Source organism: Sminthopsis crassicaudata, chromosome 3 (genome assembly GCF_048593235.1).
Source record: "Sminthopsis crassicaudata isolate SCR6 chromosome 3, ASM4859323v1, whole genome shotgun sequence".
NCBI lineage: Eukaryota > Metazoa > Chordata > Mammalia > Dasyuromorphia > Dasyuridae > Sminthopsis > Sminthopsis crassicaudata.
Window position 1 is genome coordinate 254,893,898 of NC_133619.1, and position 22,293 is coordinate 254,916,190.

The 22,293-nt window shown below is 35.3% G+C and overlaps 1 protein-coding gene across 1 annotated transcript in view; it reads right to left on the bottom strand.

Moving 5' to 3' along the window:
* Positions 1–22,030, bottom strand: part of BACE2 (beta-secretase 2) — a 77,094-nt gene extending 55,064 nt beyond the window's left edge. Inside the window, exon 1 of the mRNA XM_074300488.1 lies at positions 21,401–22,030. Within this exon, the coding sequence (XP_074156589.1) occupies positions 21,401–21,748 (348 nt within the window). The 5' untranslated portion in view covers positions 21,749–22,030. The remainder of the gene's footprint in view (positions 1–21,400) is intronic.
* Positions 22,031–22,293: the final 263 nt, after the last annotated feature.

A 22,293-nucleotide genomic window follows, 5' to 3' on the forward strand; every position in this document is an offset into this window, starting at 1 on the left:
TACATAGTAACAAATGACCATAGTACTCTATTGTTTGACAAATGTAAAGATCTAAACTTTTGGGATAAAATACACTAACAAAAAATACTGGGAAGACTGGAAAGAAATTTGGCAAAAACTAGATATGGACTAATACTTCATTCCATATATCAAAATAAGGTCAATATGACTAAGCAAGTTGGTGGAACATGGAATATTTTACTTGTTATATCTATGGATAATGGAAGAAATTATGACTAATGAGATAGAGATCATTAGAGAATATAAAATAGATAATTTTGATTACATTAAATTAAAAAAATTCTGTACAAACAAATCCAATGCATCCAAAAACAGAAGGAAAGCAGAAAAACGGGAGGAAAATTTTATGAGAAAGTTGTGAAAAAGACCTTGTTTCTCAAATATAGAGAACCTAGTTGAATTTATAAAAATGCAAGTAATTTTTCAATTGATAAATAGTTAAAGAATATGAACAGGCAGTTTTCAGAAGAAAAAAATCAGTTATCAACATATGACAAAATGCTTTAAGTCATTATAATTAGAGAAAAGAAGTTTTAAAAGAACTCTGAGGTTCTAGCTCACACCTATCAGATTGGCTAACAGGACAGAAAAGGTAAACAACATATAGTAGAAGAGATATGGGAAAATTGGGAAACTAATGCACGTTATCTTGTGAAACAGATCCAATCATTATGAAGAACAATTTGGAATCATGCACAAAATGCTACAAAACTGTGTATATCCTTTGCTCCAGCAGTACTATTACTAGATCTATATCCCTAAAATATCTTTTTTAAAAAGGAAAAGTACCTATGTCCAGAAATATTTGTAGCAGCTCTTTTTGTGGTGACAAAGAAGTGGAAATTGAGGGGATGCTCAACCTTTGGGGACTGGCTGAAGTTGTGCTATAGATTATGATAGAATATTGTTGTGCTATAAGAAAATGATGAGCATGTGATTTTCTGAAAAACCTGGAAAGATCTACATTAACCTATATATACGAAATAAGCAGAACCAGGAGAACATTGTCCAAAGTACCAGCCACACTGTACAATGACGCACTGTGAATGTCTAAACTATTCTCATCAATATAAATGTTTATATTGTAGGGACATATAAATAAGGTGTACATTTTATAAAAGAAGATAATGTGTATTTGATTATATAAAGACAGATGCAAAATAAATTCCAAGTAATTGGTGCTGAGGGAAATACTAGCAACTTGGGGTTTAAGGATAAGACCTCAAGTCAGAAACACATGAGCTGATCTTTAAAAGAAACTAATGATTATAAGTAGAGGTGAAGAGGGAGTGAACCAAAATATGCCAGAGAAGTTAAGAGATAAGAGGAATGAAAAAAAAATATTAATTATTAAGAATCACTGAAGTTCACTGACAGTCTGCCATTCAGATTTTATACAAAACAAAATTCCCCAGATGTGACTGAGAAGCTTTCATAACTTCTATCCTTTTGCTCAATCCTTTTCTTAAACAGACACTCTTAAATGAAATTAGATCTTAGGGCGCAGGAACAATTAGCAAAAGCATTAAGAACAATTTAACAATCTAATGAGCTACTACATATATCTACCACCTGGTTTAAAAGTAAATGCAGACTATTCATTTGTTCCATTACTCTTTTCTTCCCCTACTTTTCCTATTTAATTTGGCAATAAAGCCTACTGAAAGCCATTTGCTAATTGCAGCATTAAGGCAAAATACTGTATTAAAGGGAAAAACTAGGTTAGACTTCCAGTGATTAGCAACTAGAGATCTTTCCAGTATCACTCTGTTGAGCAGGTTAATAGATAGGAAAATTAGCAACTAATTTAAATAATGACTCATTTAACAGATTATTGCTAATTACTTCACTAAGCCATCTGGTGAAAGCTGCCAGGAACCAGAATATACAGTAAAAGCACTGATTTTGTTTGTTAAATGGTTCCTTTGAGAACTACAATTCTAGAAATGAATCTTATTTGAACACATTTTTTTGAAAAGAAACAGAAATTATTGTCATTTTTCCACAACTTGATATTAAACTTATTTTTAATAAGGAAAAACATGTTTCAAAATTATTAACTTAATATAGAAGTATAGAAATTAGCCAAAGAGCTTTCTATATTACAAATATACTATTAGATTTTATATTTAGAATCAACTCATATTAGAGAAAAAATAAAAGTTGAGATAAAATTCTACTTGGTAGACAATAAGCAAGCTACAGAGATTAAATCACACAATCTTTATTCTCTTAGAATTTATTTTTTAGTTAAACTGATAATAAGTTCTAGAGACAAAACCTCGTTAGAATTCAGAAAGCAACAATTATGATGCTGGCTACTGTTCGGGAGTTGATTGAGACTTTTTTATTTTTAAGTAACTTATAAAATGACCATTGAAAATTCAGAACCAGAGATTCTTAACTTAGGAGTCTGTAAAGTTGGATGGGAAGAAAAATGCCTCTTTTATTTTCATTAACCTCTACTGAATTTATCATTTCTTTTAGTTGTTTAAAAAATTTACTAATTACAATTAATTTATAAGTTAAACCTACTTTTGCTGCTTCACTGAGTCATTGAAATGAGGTAAACCTAAATTAGTGTCAAGTACTGATCCTGAAAACAGACTCCATTAAAACTAAACTTCTACAATTCCAGACTTAATGCCCCATAATCACTTTGCAGCACAACATTTGCCATTTTCCATCCAGAAAAATAGGGGCTTCCTCAGAGTGTGCTGGTGAATGTTTAACAACTGTCTGAGGGGAAAAAATGTACATAAGACACACTTTTAAGTTTAATTATTTACTGAGAGAAATTATTATAATATTTCATTAATACACAATTCTCCTTTTCTCCTATTTTCTTTCAAGACCAGCTCCTATAAAAGATCAGTCCATCTCTGAAACATGGCTGATTGAGCACTCAAGGAACACGCTCTTCAATCTTGGTGGCATCTACTAGGAGATCCAATTTCTATTTAGAGTATAAACAGAATTCAATCTGAGCAAGCCCTTACCCTGGGGAAAGGAGCATTTGTCCTTGTATCCCTCTTATTATATATTAGGGAAACCCAGGTCATGAAGAAAAAAACCAGACAAACAGGTTTGGTTGGAGATGCATTCCCCTGTCCAGATTGCTAGAGAGTGCTAAGTCTCATTGATCAAGTCATGTTCTTAGCGGGAGCTGAAGATTTCTAGCCCATCTGCTCATTAAATGTACACTAATCAGGGCTAATTTTCACTTGTTGTGGGGCATATTCTTTCAGAAAACTTTTTAGAAAATTCCTTCAGAGTCTTCCTAAGGGTAGGGTGGGGGAACATGGGGGGCTGTTTTTGACCATCAATTTGTTTACTGACTGCCTAATTAATAAATTGATTGCATCTTTCCAAGCATTTAAGCAATTAATTCTCTGAACTTAAAATCTTTTTGTTGATTGGAACTATTTAATTGCAACGGAAAGTCACATTTGCAATGTCACAGTGGGACTTTCTGGTAGGTGACTGAGTCAGGCATAGATGGGAAGAGACTTTCAAAGGTAACATTCCAGGTGAGTGACCCAAAGTACAATTTTCAATTAGACTGGAGAGTGGTATAAAACTCAGATCAATTTATTATCCAGCAACTCTAGTATCTCTAAGATTTTTTATTCCTCATATTACAGTGCAATGCTGGAGAAACGGAGGCAAAATAGAGATTAGAGAGAATTTAATAATTTATTTAAAAGGGAAAGATCTACTGAGACCAAATGGATCCATGGTTTGGTCCCAGGGCCGAATGAGACTATTGTCTCCAAGAATCCAACAAACAATGTGAGTTCTCAATGACCTATATACACATGGCTCAGATACCCGGGGTAGACTGAGGCAAGGGTGGAGTTAGGGTGCTGAGAGTGGGAACAGGACTCTGACAGGGTGGGGCGAGCCACTGAGATTGAGGGAGGCACCCTGGAAATGGGGAGAGGCCTCTTGATAAGACAGTATCTGATATTCTGATAGATTAGGATGGAGAGAAGCATTCTGTTATTCTAAAATATAAGATCTTTTATCCTTATCAAATATTCTAATTAAGAGGGAGGGATGAGGATTGAGCAGAACAATTATAAACTGAGGCAGAACAATTAGGGAAACCCAGGCAGGACAATTTAAGGAAACTAAGTCAGGACAACAAAAGAGAACTGTGGCATAACAACAGTATTTGTATTAATCTATTAATATTCGGCTTAATTCAGTAGCATGAATATTTTCTTAATCATTTACTTACATCTAGACAGTTAAAACAATAAACAAGTCTTTACTTGTAGTGTCTGCCAAATGCCAAAGTGTAAATGCTCATGCTGGAAATTTAACAACTAAGTCTCTCAGTTATTTTGAGCTGGCTCCAGCATACTCCAGGGCTTTCAAGATTGTTGCAGATCATAGACAGAGATAGAATCTAATCCAAAATTCTCATTTTATAGATGTGACAACTGACAATTAGAGGGATGAAGAGATTTGCTGAGATCATAAAGATCTTTATCCATTAGAAGAATGGAGCCTAGATCCCTTGATTTCAGACTCAGTGTTGTGACATTGTGCCAAGCTGTCTCCCTACTCTTCCTTTCTCTATCAGTAGTTTCAAGAACTGGGGTCTAACCTCAGTTTTCTTTGGGGAAAGAACTTGAAAGCCTTCTTGAAGAAGGGACCCTGAAACTCTTAAAACTCCTTGAAGGAGAAATTCTTCTTGAACTCTGCCTCAATAAGGGACCCTGCCTGAGGGAAACAAAATAAACAGCTTCATTCTGTTATTTAGGTGGGGTTGATTCAGTCCAGAGCTAGAAGAATTCCAATCCTATTCAATTAAAGAAACTCATTCAATTGTATTCAAATTCAGCTCAAGCTGAAACCCAGCTTGTAGCCAAAACTCCTATTATAAAAGAGCCAATCTAAAATCCTCTTTGCAAAGGTTCTAAACATGCTATGCTGTGCTACTCCAAGGAGGCCTCTGCCCACTGGAATAATACCCTTTTCCAGTGCTACCCTCTCTTCACCCTCACTATTTCCCTAACAAGACTTTAAGCCTATCAGGATTTCTAACCTTATCTTTCCAAGATGCCAGAGCCTTTGATTAGAAACCCTGGTCAAAAAACACCCCTTTGAAGTGCTGTTAATTTCAATAGGAGATCCGGGCTGAAAACTGATAAGAATCTAAACCTGGGAACCTCAGCTCCTGAAGAATCCACCAAGAATCCTAGGCTGATCAGCTTGGGTTGCCCCAGCTCCCGTCAAGATACCCAATATAACAGCCTCTCTCAACTAAGGTCTTTGCAGATGGCCTTAGATAGCTTGTTCAGCTGCCAGGACTTTTCTGCCCATTGAGAAAGTATTCTCAGTGCCAAAACTCCATTTCCCACTAGAAACTGATTTCTAGCCAATGATAAACTTTCATTTTGCAAATAATAATTCAGGAATGAGTGAATTCTTTCACTCCTAAACCTGTAACAGATTTAAAGGGGATATTTAACAACTCTCTTATTGCCACTAACCTCTTGACCATCAGGAATTGAGAGCATTCAAACCACATCTTTTCTAGAAGACAGAGGAAGGGATGCTGACTAAAGGTTAAGTTACTCTTTCCAGTCTTAATGGGTAAACTTATCTACTCCTTCCCCTTATTTTTTTTTTCTTGAGCTAGAGGTGTAGTTCAAGTTGATTAATGTAATCTTAGAAGATGGGGAATGACTTTTAACCACATGTTCCCTTTTAGAGTGAGCCTGATGAGGTGTGAGAAAGTAGCAATTCCTGAGATATCCTAAAGCTATCTGACCTTGAAAGTACCCCAGAGAATGCTAGCTAATCTGTTGATTATTAAACTGCAGAACTCAAAGATGGGAACTACCCACCCCAACCATTCCTCAATTGTACAGTAAAGCATAATATTAGCATATCAATCTAATCCTTATTTTTCTTTCCAATAAAATTTATCTCCTTGATTCTGCTTCTTTGCTCCAATCCCTTAGAATCAGCCCAATGTCATGCAGCTTAATTTGTTGCTTCTGCCTTTTTTGTTAAATTCCCTCTGCTAAACTTCTTGGAAATTAGCCTGCTGTCAAGCAAAGCAATTAATCTTTAACCCTTAACTTGGATATCCCTTAACTGAGTGTATTAATTCTTTTGCCAAAACCATGACACAAATCAGAGGAATCCTAATTTTGTTGGGATGTCTTTCTTCTCAACATTTTTGGTATCCAACATGGGCCTCCAAAACTTTATGCCTTCCTTGTTAAGGTAAGCCCTTTTTATCTGATCCTATAGCAAAGGGATACCCCAAGTTTCTAGGAAAGCTTATCTGAGTTGTCTGAGCTCTGTGCTCTGCAAAATTTCCTTGCCAGGGATGCCTGACTGGGAATCTCTTGCTATTTCTCTGCAAAATTTCTTTTTGATTAAGGAAACTTTGCCACTTTTTTCACCCTCCCTGGAATGCCAGAAGAAATGGTCTAGGAGTTCTAGGGCTCATGGCAAAGGTAGGACAATTCACATTTATCACTATATCTACTGGAGGTCAATTGAAAGCAGAAGCCCAAGAGTCCTTTCTCTTTATGAAGATCTGTACCCTGTGTTCAGCAACTCAGTACCCTTCCTCTGAACCCTCACCTCTTAAGTCAGAGTTTGAAATCTAACCCTAAATTCACACCACTGTCCTCAGCATGCATTTTGTTAGTCACCCTGCCCCAGACATTCAGAAGAAGCTGCAAGAATTAGCCTTGGGTCCTCAAACTCCCAAGACACAGCTGTTGAAAGTAGCTTTTGGAGTTTTCAACAATAGGGACCAAGCTGAGGCAGAGAAGAATGAATGCAGGACCAGGACAAGAATCAGGAAGCTCAAATTTTAGCTAATGCCATATCTGGGAGTCATGTGGGTTCATGCCTGAAATGCCAAGGCCATAGACATTGATCTCTCTCAATTGTCCTCAGAGGAAACCCCAGACTCATGCCCTAAGTACAACCAGGAGGGACACAGAAAGAGAGACTGTCCACAATGGGATCAAGCTGATGTAATGTAACTTCTAGGGGAGATAGCAATGATTTTGAAGTCCCCTGACCTTAGGGGGATTCTATTCCAATAACAAGTCAGTGATTCTAAATCTTCTGGCTTTGGAGTCTGCCTCAGAGAACTCCCTCATCCAGCCTAAGAATAACAATGTCTGATTCTGAATAGACTAGCTTCAGTTCTTTGATAACTGTCTGGCCTCAGGAAAGTCCCATGACCAAACTCCTGAGACAATAGTGATAATCTATTGGTCAATGAGAACCAAATAGCAGAGACCACTCCTAGGTCCTAACTCTGGGCCATAAAATTAGCATATCTATAACATGAAGAACTAGATAAAAGTGTCTCCTTGCTCCAGTTTATTTGCTAAATTATTTTTGGAACTTAGCCAGCTTCAATTGGCATGCCCCAATTACAATAAACTTTGATCCTCGGTCAGGAAATTAATTCAAGCTTGCAAATTCTTTTGAAACACCTCACAACATAGGTCTGTGACCCCAAACTTGTGGGGTCCCTTTTCCAACCTCAACAGAGCCACCTCAGCTCAAAGCTCTGTCCTCTGGTCTCCTCAGAACTAAGAGAGACAATGCCTAGGATTTGGCCAGCTTCCACCTTACTCCATCACTATTCCTGAACCCAGGGTAACTGTGGATGTGCTAGGTAAGTCCATTGAATTTCTCTTTGATTTTGTGGAAGCTCTTTTTCTGTTCTACCCTGGTACTCTAGTTACACCTTACCCTACCTCCTTAAGGTGATGGGAATTGAAGGGAACTGCTTTGCTTCCTTCTCTCTGCTTCATTAGTTTAGTGACTTGTAATTCAAACAGTCTTTCCTTATCCTATCCTCCAGTCCTGCCCTCGAGCGTGAGTTAATGGTGAAATTGGAGACCCAACTTTCTCTTTTCAGACCTTCCTGTGTATTTGAATAAGGACTAGCTAAAGATTTAAGAAATCTGCAGCTGCTTAATAACAGTCTCATTACCTACAGCTCTACCTGAGAGACTTCCCTGACTGACGTCATAAAACCCTTAATGTTCTAGGCTCTGGAGGGCATAAAATTTCTTTGTCCGAGGCCCACATTGCCCGGTCAGTCTGTTAAGTATTTGGGCCAGGAATTGGCTCCCATTTCCTGTTCACTTACAGAGGAGAGGAAGCAGGAAATCGTGTCACTCCCAGAACCTGCCTCAAAGAAATAGCTGCAATCTTTCCTGGGCAGAGCTGAATTTTGTTGAATCTGGATACCTAACTTTAAGATTATTGCCAAGTTTCTCTGTGATTCTATTCAAGGACCTGATACATATCCCTCGACTGGGATCCTGACCAGACCAAGGTTTTTAAGAGCCTTCAAGCTAAACCTCTGCCCCAACATTAGCCCTGCCTAATTTAGAAAAACCATTTATGCCATATGTTGATGAAAGGCAGGAACAACCCTAAAGTTCTACAGCTTTGTATGTTTGCTTGATAACTTTGTACCTCACTTTATTTTTATTTCAGACAATTAAATTTAACAAAGGAGAAAGAACTCTTCATTGTGTTAGACTGGAGTGAATGAGGAGACAGTGGCAGAAGGCATCTTTATGAGGTGAGACAAGGAAGAGGGAAGAATAGGGAGCTTTCTGGGATTCACTTCAATTTTTTCAGTATCAATAGATGAAGCGAGGTTCTCACCTGAGAGGAAAGAGGGAGAAGAAATCATAGGAGATTTGAAGAGAGATAAAAATGTTTAGAAAGTCCATTGTGGAGAGTGGTAGTGAATTAACTGTTATCCTTCAATTGTTCAGTTGTGTCTGATTCTTTAGGACCTCATGAATCATACTGATCATGGGATTTTCTTAGCAAAGATACCAGAGAGGTTTGTTGTTTTCTTTTCCAGTAGATTAAGGCAAATGCAGATGAAATGACTTGTCCAGAGTCATACTAGTGATCTGCTTGTTAATAGTATCTGAGCCTGGATTTGAACTAGATCTTTCGGACTCCATCCACTGAGTTACCTAACTGCCCCAATGAATTAATTAAAGTGAGATAAAAGAATTAGTTTGCCACAATGAGAGGCTAGTTGAGATTATATAACATTGTTTTGTATTGGACCCAGTCAGCACAATTTCATGATTTTTGTTTAGCTTCACTCAGTGGTATTTGAGTAGCAGTGAAGAAAGTGGACAGTAGGAGTAATCCAATAATGAGGTGTAGTAGGGCAAGATTAGTGATTAGGATAAGAGACTTGAAAGAACAATCCCACACATAGATGAATATAGCTAGTACAAGGGTGATAGCCTGGGATGTCAACTGGAGGGTGGAAGTCATGGTGAGCTTTCATGATACATATATTCTTCCACTTCAGTTATCCCCATGGATGTGTCATGTCCTTTATTTCATCATCTATCTCCATTATCAAAACTTCTTATGTTTTTCTTTCTAATTATAACTTTTTATTCTTCCTTCTCTCCCTCTATCTCATTCCTTATGAACATTTCTTCATTCTCACCTTAACCTAAACTTTTCTTTCCTCCTTTCCTGAAACACTTATGCTGAGACAACTTTCTGTCCTTCAAAATTTTGACTTTACATCATCTCCAATCCTCTACTTTTTTGCTTCAATTTCTGAAAAAGCTATAGCCTTTCTAATTATGGCCAATCCTTTTATACATGAACTACTGATCTAATCCCAACCCATCCTGTCTCCTTCTGGGACATGTTCCTTCAAACATTCTTCTATTCATTTTCTGTCTCTTTTCATTTACTGGTTACTTTCCTGATGCCTTACAAAAATACTCATTTTACTTATGCTTCTTTATGCTACAAATTAATCACATGGGAAGATATTGCTTATTAGAGGTTATCAGTTCTGTCATAATGGGTTTAAGTCATTCCCAGCCTTCAAAAATACCCTCATGACTAACAGAATAAATATCTATTACTGCTGCACACATACCTTTATGCGTTTTGCACCTAACAGGTTAATAAGTTTAAGGAAATGGTCATTTAATGACATTTATCAAGGAACAAATATGACAAAGTATATCTCATTCCTCTATTCACTCCAAATTCTGAAGGAAAACAGTTCAATTTTCCAGTGTCTCAAACCAGCAATAGAAATTTCATACTGTATAAAATGTCAATATCTGAATCCTCATAATGCTCCAAATTCTAATTTGAAATTCTTCATTTAACTTGAATTTGTGGGACACTTGGGTTAAAAAAAACTATTAGAAAATTAGAAGCTACATATCATCTTGTCTGATTTTCTCAGTTTAGATTAAAAAAACACTGAAATACAGATAGTAGTAATGACTTATTTAAATAACTATTAAGCAGGATAAAGCATTGATTTGAACTCAAATCCAATATACTTTCATTTTCAAGACATTTTAATTTAAGTGTATATATCTTATAAAACTATTTTAAACATTTTTACATCACTATTACTCCTTATTGACTCTCCTCCTTTCAATGTACACTCTCTTACAATAAATTAAGAGGTATGGACAAGTAAAACTAAATAATTGGCCACCTCTGATAATAATGTCATATTCATGCAAATATTCCACAATCTCTCTACTAAGAGAAAGGAAACCTGTTTCACCATCAGTCCCCTGAAATAAAAATTTGATATTTCACTGTTAAAAGTTCTCATATCAGGGCAGCTAGGCAGCACAGTGGATAAAGTAACAGCCTTGAAGTCAGGAGGACCTGAGTTCAAGTCTGGCCTCAGACACTTAAAACTTCCTAGCTGTGTGACTATGGGCAAGTCACTTAACCCCAATTGCTTCAGCAATAAATAAATAAATAAATAAATAAATAAATAAATAAATAAATAAATAAATAAATAAATAAATAAATAAATAAATAAATAAATAAATGAAGTTATCATATCTTTTGTTATAGTTTTCTTTGAAGTATGCATTCTATAACTTCCTCTTATCACATCCATGTTTTTAAATGTCTTCTGCTATAGTTTTCTTTGAAGTGTGCATTCTATAGCTTCCTCTCATCACTTCCATGTTTTTAAATGTTTCAATAATTTTTTAAAAAGAACATATTGCATTGATGATGCAATAGATACTTCAAAAACACAAAGAAATTTTGAAATGCCCATGGAAAATATGAAAAGATGAATATACTTATATATATATTTCAAATTATAAAAAAAGCAGAATAGACTGTCTGGGATATCTTCATATGTTTCTATCTCAGGTCAAAGAGGATGATAATTACAATGTCCTAACTATCAAGCCAAGACAAATATACAAGATCCTATTTAGCATATATAAAGACATTCATACAGATCCTAAAAAACTCTGCTTCAACTATGCAGAAGAATTACTACTATTGTTACAATTAAAATTTTCTCCTATCCTTAAGCTGGAAGAGAATTACCATTTCAAGAATGTCAGCATTGGCATGGAGGTGGAGTTTTAGAAACAATACTACTATTGTAAAGGCAAATGGTTCCCTTCTGGTAAACAGCTGAGTCATCAGTACTATTGTACTGTTACCCAAAGTAAATTTGGCAGTACAGGAAGTATTTCTAAAATCCATTTTCTAATTTGATTTGTTTTAGAGATAATATTGCTTTACTTCCTTGGATTTGTCCCTTTCTGTGATTCAAGAGATTGATCCAAGAGACTAACAACAATATATTGAAATTAAAGTGACATTTAATGCTATGGGGAAAAAAAAGTTCAAGTAGAAAACATTAAATGAAAAAATTCACACCTGTCCTGCAACAATTTCTAATTTTTAGGAATTATCTAGGAATATTTTTCCTGTAAATTCAGTGTAATAAGAATTTTTATACTGATGAAAGGAACATATATTATTTTGGGGATGGAGAGATTGATGAGATTAGATTCAGGGAACTAAAATGATTTTAGGGTTCCTGGTGGTGAAGGAGTTAAATGATAAGGTTAGTGGCAGGTTTGGGGTTCAGGGAAGCAAATGAGGAGGTTTGGCTCTCCATTGGGATTCTGGACATGGGTAGGGGAGTTTTGGGAATCCCCTTCTGAAGGCACAGAGGTCCTTTGTAAAGGAATTTATGAACCTGAAAAGCTAGACTGATAAAAAGAGCTTTATTATAGGCATTGGGAAGTCAGCCTTTCCTATGCATGAATAGAAAGGCTGAATCTCTTAATGGAAAGGTCCTGACAGTAGAGTAAAGTTTCTAGTGGAGAAATTCCGCAGAGAGATATAAAGTCTCATTAGGGAAATAGGTGAGGATAAAGAGAGGGTAATGCTGGTTCAGCAGGCAGAGTTTGCTAATATGCCCAGAAGAGAGAGTTTTCCTTGGTATGGCATATTAGCTCCTCTGCAAGGATTGGTTTAAAATTGCCCTTTTTATAATAGAAGACTTTGGCTACAAGCCCAGGCCTGCTCCCCCTCCTGATGAAGCTGGTGGGTGAAGTTTGAGCTGTTATTGAATAGAAAATCTTCATTTGAATAGGGTTGGAATTCTTCAGCTCAGAACTCAACCAGCCCCACCTAGATAATAGAACAAAGCTGTTTGTCCTTGGGCAGGCAGGTGGGGTCTTTACAGTGGCAGGATTCAAGAAGAAAGTCTCCTTGAAGGAACTTCTCAAGTGCTCTACCTCATGGCTCATTCCCAAAGTAAGAGAGAAAGAAAGAGAAAGAGTTTTGGGACTCCCTTTGTCAAGATGAGGGAAAATGTTAATATATTCAAAGATTTACTTATGTGGAAGGGTTACCTTTGTGGGAATACATATCAGGCATACCACCCAGATGTTACATTGTATGGATTCATCTGTCATTTTGTGGGGTGACTTTGCATTGGCAGGGACAAACAGAGTGATTTTCTATTTGGGATTTCTTGAATCTGCAGGTCTCACAGTTATTTACTAGCATAAATAAATAAAAAATTTAAAAAAATATCAGAACTTCTAAAATGACTTTGGTTATTTGAATATTTAATTTGTTGATTTACTATGCTTAAGAATTATAAATGTGAAGACTAATATAAATAACACAGATGTGACATTTATAGCATTGGCGCTTAGTAGTGTGGACAGAAACACACAAAGCTAAGTCCTCTCAACTAAGAAATAAAATATCAAGGATGTCTTATGAAATAATATTTAAATACAGAGAACTATGAGAATTTACCTAAACATATGAAGAAATTTTATTTTTTAAAAATTTTATTCATTTTCTATACATTACCAAAATTCCTAGTAGAATAGTAGTTTCAAAGAATGATTGGAAATTTCTAACAAAACTACTCACAGAGGTAGAGAGAATATAGAATCAAGTAAATGTAATTAAGAGAGAAATATCTAAATAGATAGTATTAGAATTAACCTGAAATATAAATCCACCAAAAATGCTAGAAATAAATATAGGTAGATATTAATAGTCTTTCCCATATCACAGACCTAAGTTAGAGTTTTCCTCAGGATAAAAGTCATATTTTTGAGGGAGGAATAAACATGGATTAGAAATGTAACTGAAATGTGCATGAAGTCAACATGACACTCCAGTAGCAGGAAGCAATATCATGATCTCTATCCCCAAACTCGTAAGAAAGATCTAGAAATTGTACCAGACTTAATCCCAATAGGGAAATTCAAGATAAAGTCACACTGAGTCATCTGTTTATCATAGTAGGCATAGCATCAGTGTCTAAAAGCTCATTACCTGTGGATTATTGTCATGTATCAGAATAAACAGAGGCCCAAGATTCACAGTGACGCTAATATACATACCAAAGCACCTTGGCAACTTGGAAACAGATGCCAACTGGCAGCTTTGTTGCCTACTATCTAGTTCCAGGTTACAAATCCAATTCAGATTGAATAGGACTAGGACTACTTCCCACCCTGGACAGGTTATGTATGTATATGTGGGAACTGTGGGTTCAGAAGCAAGTAGCAGCTGATGGCTCTGAAGACTGCAGAGAAATAATCACAGCATACATTCCAGACAAACGGAAAGTTTATTTCATTAGCTCTGAAACAGCAGATATTTGTAGTTGGGTGGCAGGAGCTAGCAGCAACAGTCTACCCTTGCTCAAATCTAAGTCCAGGCCAAGAACTTGCAGAGCTTATTGGGGGCTGAGAGGACAGTGGCACAGCAATAAGATTTCCCCATGGACCCACTCCTGTGAGAGCACTGAAAGCTTGCAGATTTCAAGCCTGAGATATCTCAGAGATCCTGAAATAATACAAGAGTTAATACCCCAAGAAAGCAACACAAGGACCACTTCTCTCCAAAAGAGGATAGAGCACAATCCTGATATCAAGTGCAATATTAGAGAGGAGGCAGGAAAAAAATAAGTAATTTTAAAAAATTCCATCATAAAAAACTATCATGGTAGTATGGATATTCAAGACATAAATCTAGGAGAAGAGAACAACTCCAAAATATCTACACACAAAGCCTAAAAGAAAACAGTTTGGAAACAATTAAACTAGAATTGTTGGAAGAAAAAAAGAAGACTTTAAAGTGTTTCTGTCAGTGAAATGAGAATTCTTCTTCTTCTTTTTATTTTATTAATTTTATAATTATAAATTTTTTTTGACAGTACATATGCACGAGTATTTTTTTTTTAAACATTATCCCTTGTATTCATTTTTCCAAATTTTCCCCTTCCTCCCTCTACTTCCTCCCCTAGATGACAGGCAATCCCATACATATTACATGTGTTACAGTATAACCTAGATAGAATATATGTGTGTAAATCCAATTTTCTTGTTGCATGTTAAGAATTGGATTCCGAAGGTATAAGTAACCTGGGTAGATTGACAGTAGTGCTAACAATTTACATTCACTTCCCAGTTCCTTCTCTTCGTGTAGCTGTTTCTGTCCATCACTGATCAACTGGAAGTGAGTTGGATCTTCTTTATGTTGAAGATACCCACTTCCATCAGAATATATCTTCATACAGTGTTGTTGTTGAAGTGTATAGTGATCTTCTGGTTCTGCTCATTTCACTCAGCATCAGTTCATGTAAGTCTCTCCAAAACTCTCTGTATTCATCCTGCTGGTCATTTCTTACAGAGCAATGATATTCCATAACATTCATATACCATAATTTACATAACCCTTCTCCAATTGATGGACATCCGTTCATTTTCCAGTTTCTAGCCACTACAAAAAGGCTGCCACAAACATTTTGGCACATACAGGTCCCTTTCCCTTTAGTATTTTCTTGGGATATAAGCCCAGTAGTAGCACTGCTGGATCAAAGGGTATGCACAGTTTGATAACTTTTGGGGCATAGTTCCAAATTGCTCTCCAAAATGGCCAGATTCTTTCACAACTCCACCAACAATGTATTATTGTCCCAGTTTTCCCACATCCCCTCCAACATTCATCATTATTTGTTCCTGTCATCTTAGCCAATCTGACAGGTATGTAGTGGTATCTCAGAGTTGTCTTAATTTGCATTTCTCTGATCAATAGTGATTTGGAACACTCTTTCATATGAGTAGAAATAGTTTCAATTTCATCATCTGAAAATTGTTCATATCTTTTGACCATTTATCAATTGGAGAATGGTTTGATTTCTTATAAATTAGAGTCAGTTCTCTATATATTATGGAAATGAGGCCTTTATCAGAACCTTTAACTGTAAAAATATTTTACCAGTTTGTTAATTCCCTTCTAATCTTGTTTACATTAGTTTTGTTTGTACAAAAGCTTTTTAATTTGATGTAATCAAAATCTTCTATTTTGTGATCAATAATGATCTATAGTTCTCCTTTGGTCATAAATTCCTTCTTCCTCCACAAGTCTGAGAAGTAAACTATCCTAATCTATTTATGATCTCATTCTTTATGCCTAAATCATGGACCCATTTTGATCTTAACTTGGTATATGGTGTTAAGTGTGGATCCATATCTAATTTCTGACATACTAATTTCCAGTTTTCCCAAGTTTTTTTCAAATAATGAATTTTTATCCCAAATGTTGGAATCTTTGGATTTGTCAAACACTAGATTGCTATGTTGTAAGCTATTTTGCCCTATGAACCTAATCTGTTCCACTGATTGACTGGTCTATTTCTTAGCCAGTACCAAATGGTTTTGGTGACTGCTGCTTTATAATATAGCTTTAGATCAGGTATACCTAGACCATCTTCATCTGACTTTTCATTAATTCCCTTGAAATTCTCGACCTTTTATTCTTCCATATGAATTTTGTTGTTATTTTTTCTAGGTCACTAAAATAGTTTCTTGGGAGTCTGATTGGTATAGCACTAAATAAATAAATTAGTTTGGGGAGTATTGTCATCTTCATTATATTCGCTCAGCCTATCCACAAGCACTGAATGTCTTTCCAATTATTTAAATATGACTTTATTTTTGTGGCAAGTGTTTTGTAATTTTGCTCATGTAATTCCTGACTTTTCTTTGGTAGATGGATTCCCAAATATTTTATACTCTCGACATTTGTTTTGAATGGAATTTCTCTTTGTATCTCTTGCTGTTGGATTTTCTTGGTGATGTATAAAAATGCTGAGAATCTATGTGGATTTATTTTGCATCCTGCAACTTTGCTAAAGTTGTGAATTATTTCTAATAACTTTTTATTAGAATCTCTGGGGTTCTCTAAGTATAACATCATATCATCTGCAAAGGGTGAAATGAGACTTCTTAAGAAAAAGATTGTAAAAGAAATGATTTCTATGAAAGGAAGAATTAGAAATTGCAAGAACTGGCATTAAAAGTAGAAAACTTTACCCAAGAAACAAACTCCCTGATAATCAGAATAGACCCAAGAGGAAGTAATGATTCCAATGAGACCAGAAAATATTAAAAACAAAATCAAAAGATTTAAAAAATAAAGAAAACTTAAGTTATTTCATAGCTAAAACAGTTGCCCTGGAAAACAGAATAAACAGGGGAAAAAGTTAAGGATTACTAGACTACTTGAATGCTATGATCAAGCAAGAGTCTAATTTTTTTTTTTTCCTTCTCAAATATCTTCAAAGAAAACTACTCAGAGTTTTTAGAAGCAGAGGACAAAGTGAAAATTTTAAGAATCCATGGAATATATTCTTAAAATCACAACAATAAAAATTTCAGGAACATTATACCAAAATCCAAACCCTTTTAGGTCAAAGAAAAAATACTGCAACCAGACAGAATGAATTTAAGTACTGAGGATTACATAAAATTTACAAAGAGTTTGTAATATATTGCAGAAGCCAAAGGATATAAGTTTACAATCAAGAATAACTTAATCAGCAAAACTGAATATAATACTAAAGGGGAAAAATAGATCTTTAATGAAATTGGATTCCCAAGCATTCCTAATGAAAAGACCAGAGCTGTGTAAAAACTTTGAAATTCAAATACAGCACTTAAAGGAAACATAAAAAAAGTAAAACTTCTTATATTCTAACATGAGAGATGATACATACATTCTCACTGAACTCTATCATCATGAAAATCATAAAAGGAATCTAATTAGACACATCTGAGAGGGGTTTTTATATATTGACTATTTTATGAGGAAAATGGAAAGAAGTGGAAGAAAAATACAATGGTGAAAGGAAGGGAAAAGAAAGTTAGGAACAATTACCTCACATAATCAGCTTTTGCAAGTTGACATTTATACAAACATGAAGAAAGCTTGTGAGAGCTTTCGCTCATTCAAATTGCTCAAAGAAGGCTATAATATACATACACACACAAACGTGAATACAAAGTTTTATTTCACTTAACATGGGAAATGGGAAGGAAATGGGAAAAGGGAGAATTAGTAGGAAGCTTAACGGTGGGATTAATCCTGAGGAAAACAATTCTAATCCAAGACATATAAAAATATCTCTTTTTTGAGATACCAGGTATGCCCATCAGTTGGATGAATGGCTGAAAAAGTCATGGCATATAAATATGATGGGATATATTGCATTGTATGTAATGAACAACATGGGGTTAGAAAAAACAGAGAAAATCATATGAACTGATGCAGAATGAAATGACCAGAAGCAGAATAATTTATACATTGATAACAATATGATAAAGACAAACAACTTTAAAAGAATTAGGACCTTTGATCAATAACCTAAGTACTAAGGATAAAATATGTTACCCACCACTTGACAGAGAGGTGCAGGCCTCAAGAATATGGCATGAGATGTATTTTTTTTAAATGGTCAAATGAAATTTGTTCTTGAATGAATGAATGAATGAATAAATGAATGAATGGTTTTGTTTTTATTTTGTTCTGATTTGTGGAGCAAATTGGTATTCAATTGGTAGAATTAATCATAAATATTTATGACATACTTACTGTAAGCCAGTCTTTGTTCTATGTACTGAGGATACAAAAAGAGGCAAAAGATAGCGCTTGCTTTCTAACTTATAATTTAATGGGGGAGACAACATGCAAACAAATAGCTATAAAACAAGATAAAAAATATAATACAAGATAAATAGGAAATGATCAACAAAAGGTAGGCCTGGGAAAGCAGCCAGAAAAAAATGCTCAGAGCTGAGATATAAGGTGTGACTCATAGAACAGCCAGGAAGCAAGTATCACTGTATTATATAATGTCACTGTATACTTGACTGAAAATAAAACATAAAAGATAATAAAACCTAAAAAGATAGGAGAGGGGGCTAGGATATGAAGGGTTTTGAAGATCATTTTGTATTTGATTTTGGAGGCACTAGGGAGCCACTGGAGTTTCTTGATATGGCCAGATATATACTTTAGGAAAATCTCATCGGTGATTGAATGGAGGATGGATTGGAATGGAGGCTGACAAATCCATTAATAGGCTACTGAAATATTCCAGGCATGGGGGATGTGAAACATTCTTTGGTGTCGCAGCCCTTATGGATCAATGACTACGTTTACTTTTAAACTAGACCATTCATTCTACTTAGAATAATCAAGGATCAGTGGTTGAAAGACCTAGAATTGTTTCATGAAAGATATCTACCATAAGGGAATACAGAGATTTCTTTTGTTATAAATGTGGCTTAAATAAGACATAAGATTGATATATGTATTAGAAAAAAAGGGATGTTTTGATAGATAAGAAGTTGAACTGCAGAAAAGTAATTTTGGGAAATTGAAATGGAAATTGTGTGAAATTAGATAAAGGTCTCCTGTCTCAAATATTTAAAGAACTTTGTCAAATCTATAAGAATATGAGTCATTCTCTAGTTGATAAATGGTCAAAGGATATGAAAACGCAGTTTTCCAATGAAGGAATCAAAATAATTTATAATCATGTGAAAAAATGTTCTACATCATTATTAAATGCAAATTAAAACAATCTTGAGATGCTATTTTACTCTTATTAGATTGACTAAAATATTTGAAAGAGAAAGCAAAAAACCTTGGAGAGGATATGGAAAAAATGGAACATTGATTCATTGTTGGAATTGTGAATTGATCTGACTATTTGAGAGAGCACTCTGGAAGTAGGCTCAGAGAGCCAGCAAACTAATTAAAGTACCTATATACCCTTTGACCCAGTTATACCACTTCTAGGTCTGTTTCCAAAATTATGGAAAAAGGGGAAAAAAACCCCTACATGTTCTAAAATTTTTCTAACAGCTCTCTTGGAAAATTTGTATGAAATAATGAAAAGCAAAATGAGCAGAACCAAGAGAACATTATATACAGTAACAACAATATTGTTTTAAGACCGACTGCAAGTAAGTTACTTTGACTATTATAGATAACTAAATTAGCTATAAAGAATGTATAAAGACACTATATGCATCCAGCAACATATAATAAATAGAAGAACATATAGAATAATTTTACATATCTATTTGTGTCTGATGGATATTTTACATATCTATTTGTGTCTGATGGTGGCTATGTCTCTGCAGAGGGGCTGAGGGAAGGAAGAAAAAATTAATTGATAATTTTGTTATATATTTAAAAAGAATAGCAAGTTGTACATAGATTTGCAATTTACTTGATAATTTTGTTATATATTTAAAAAGAATGACAAGTTATACATAGATTTGCTATTTCATGAGCAATCATCTTTTTAGTATTATACTATTTTATGGAGATGCTTATTTTATTCCATAAATTAGTACGAAAAGCAAGATGCACAAAGTTAGAGAAACCACCCCAAATGTCAAGCTATTTGTGTCTGACCTATGGCAGAGAGCATTTCTAGCTCATACTGGTCTGATCAGCCACAGTGCAAGGCAATGTAACTGGACACTAATATAGTGAGATTATTTTGGCCCTCTTAGAGAACAAAGGTCAACAACCAACCATAAATTTAAAAAAAAAATTAAATAAAAAAAAAACACAATTTGGAACTCTGCCCAAAGGGCATATACTTTTTTTTTTTTTTTAAACACAGTAATAACCCCAAAGAGAGTGAAGAAAAAGGGAAAGGACTTCTGTGAACAAAAATATTTATAACAGTTCTTTTAGGATGGCAAAGCATTGGAAATTGAGAGGATACCCATTAATTGGAGTTGTGGTGTATTATTATGATGGAAATATTACTGTGTGATAAGAAATGATAAAGAAAATAGTTTCAGAAATCTTTGGGAAGTCTCAAAGGAAGTGCTGTAAAAAGAAGTGGGCAGAACCACTATGTACACAATAATAGCAATATTGTTAGGATCAGTAGATTCACAGTTGTGAATGACTTAGCTACTTTTGATCAAGACAAGAATTCATGACAATTCCAAAGGATCCATGATGAAAAATACTATTTACTTCCAGAGAAAGAAGTGATGCACTCTGAGCCAAGACAAGGATCATTTTTCATTTCATTTTTCTTGTTTGTGTGTGTTTATTTGCAACATGGCTATTAAGAGAAAGGGTTTTGTTGGACTTCACTCTTACAATTGAAAGCAAATTGCCTTCTCAAAGAGGAGAAAAAGCAGAAGGGAGGGAGAGAATTCAGAGAATTCAGAACTAAATTTTTGTTAGATTGTTAATTTTTTTACATGTATTTGGGAAATAATTTTAAAATATATTTATACATTTGGGGAGTAAAAGAGTAGGGAATTGGGTGTGGGGAAGGAGGGAAATACACAGAATTTTACAAAATACTTCATATATTCTCTAAATATATAAAATATATTACATTTTACATGAAATATAAAACAAAATTTACATAAAAACATAAAATTCTTAGCTAAAAATTGTACAGTACTTTTATTTCAGATTCCTGCAATTCAGCTCTCAAATTTTCTTCTTTAGATCAACAAAACTTTTTGAGTCATAACTGAAAGGAGCTAAAGGGTGCAAAATCCCTGCGCAACGGGGAGATAAGTACTTTCATACCCAAATGATCAATTATGCAGAATGGCCTAAATACATTGCTCCCCCAAAATTGTTTGGAAACTGAATGAAAAAAGCGAGTAGCAAGAGTAGAGGTAAGTAATAAGAATGATGAAAGTGAATGTCCACTTACCTTTTGTGGCGGGGTCCCAATAAGCATCTCCAGATAGTAGCCCAGACCAGCATCTCCTTGCAAATTATCTATCATGGGTAAGAAGTTGACCAATCCTTTCGCTGGGTCTAGTGCTAAAGCCAACCCCTCAGCACCCACATGCCGCAGACGTCCCCCGGAGTCATTCCCAAATGGTGCTGCTCCCGATACAGTTACTGGGGGTGGCCGAGGCAAATTTCCATTTAGCTTTATTGGAGAGACTTTCAGGGGTAAGATAAAAGGAGTTGGAGCCTGAGCCAGAGCCTGAGTGGTCCAGAGGAATAATAGCTGCAGCAAGACTGGCACTTGCTTCTCTCCTAAAGTACACATTGGTAGCAGCTACTTTGGCCACTTTGCTCGAAACAAAAAACAGGAGGGAGGCAACCACAGCTAAGCTCGCGGGACTGTGGTGGGGAAGGAGGAGCTAGCATGGAAAGACTTCCTCCACTCCCTGCAAGGCAAAACTCACTCCCTGGCTTTACCTGGTCTCTGAGAAGTAAAGGCAAAGTTTTATTTTGTTTTGTTTTGCTCTTCTTTCTCTCAGCTCCCATTACAGACTGGCGGTAATTATGTACCCAGTTCCGTGCAGTCTTTCCCCACCCAGTTTTGTTTGTCTTTCTCCTCCTCCTCCCAAAACAGTAAGTCCAGGAATTTCCCCGAGCCTGGAACTAAGACTCCGGCCTGAAGAATGTGAGAAAACATTCCAGATCTGGTAAAAAGACTCAGACCTAAAATTATTACAATTATTCCATTAACCTATGACCTACTTCCCCATGGGGTTTGCAGATCTTGCACCACAATTCATAAAAACTTTCCGGAGGTAAGGCAGGAACACCTGCTGTGTCACTGGTAGCATGGGTAGGTCTACAGTCTTT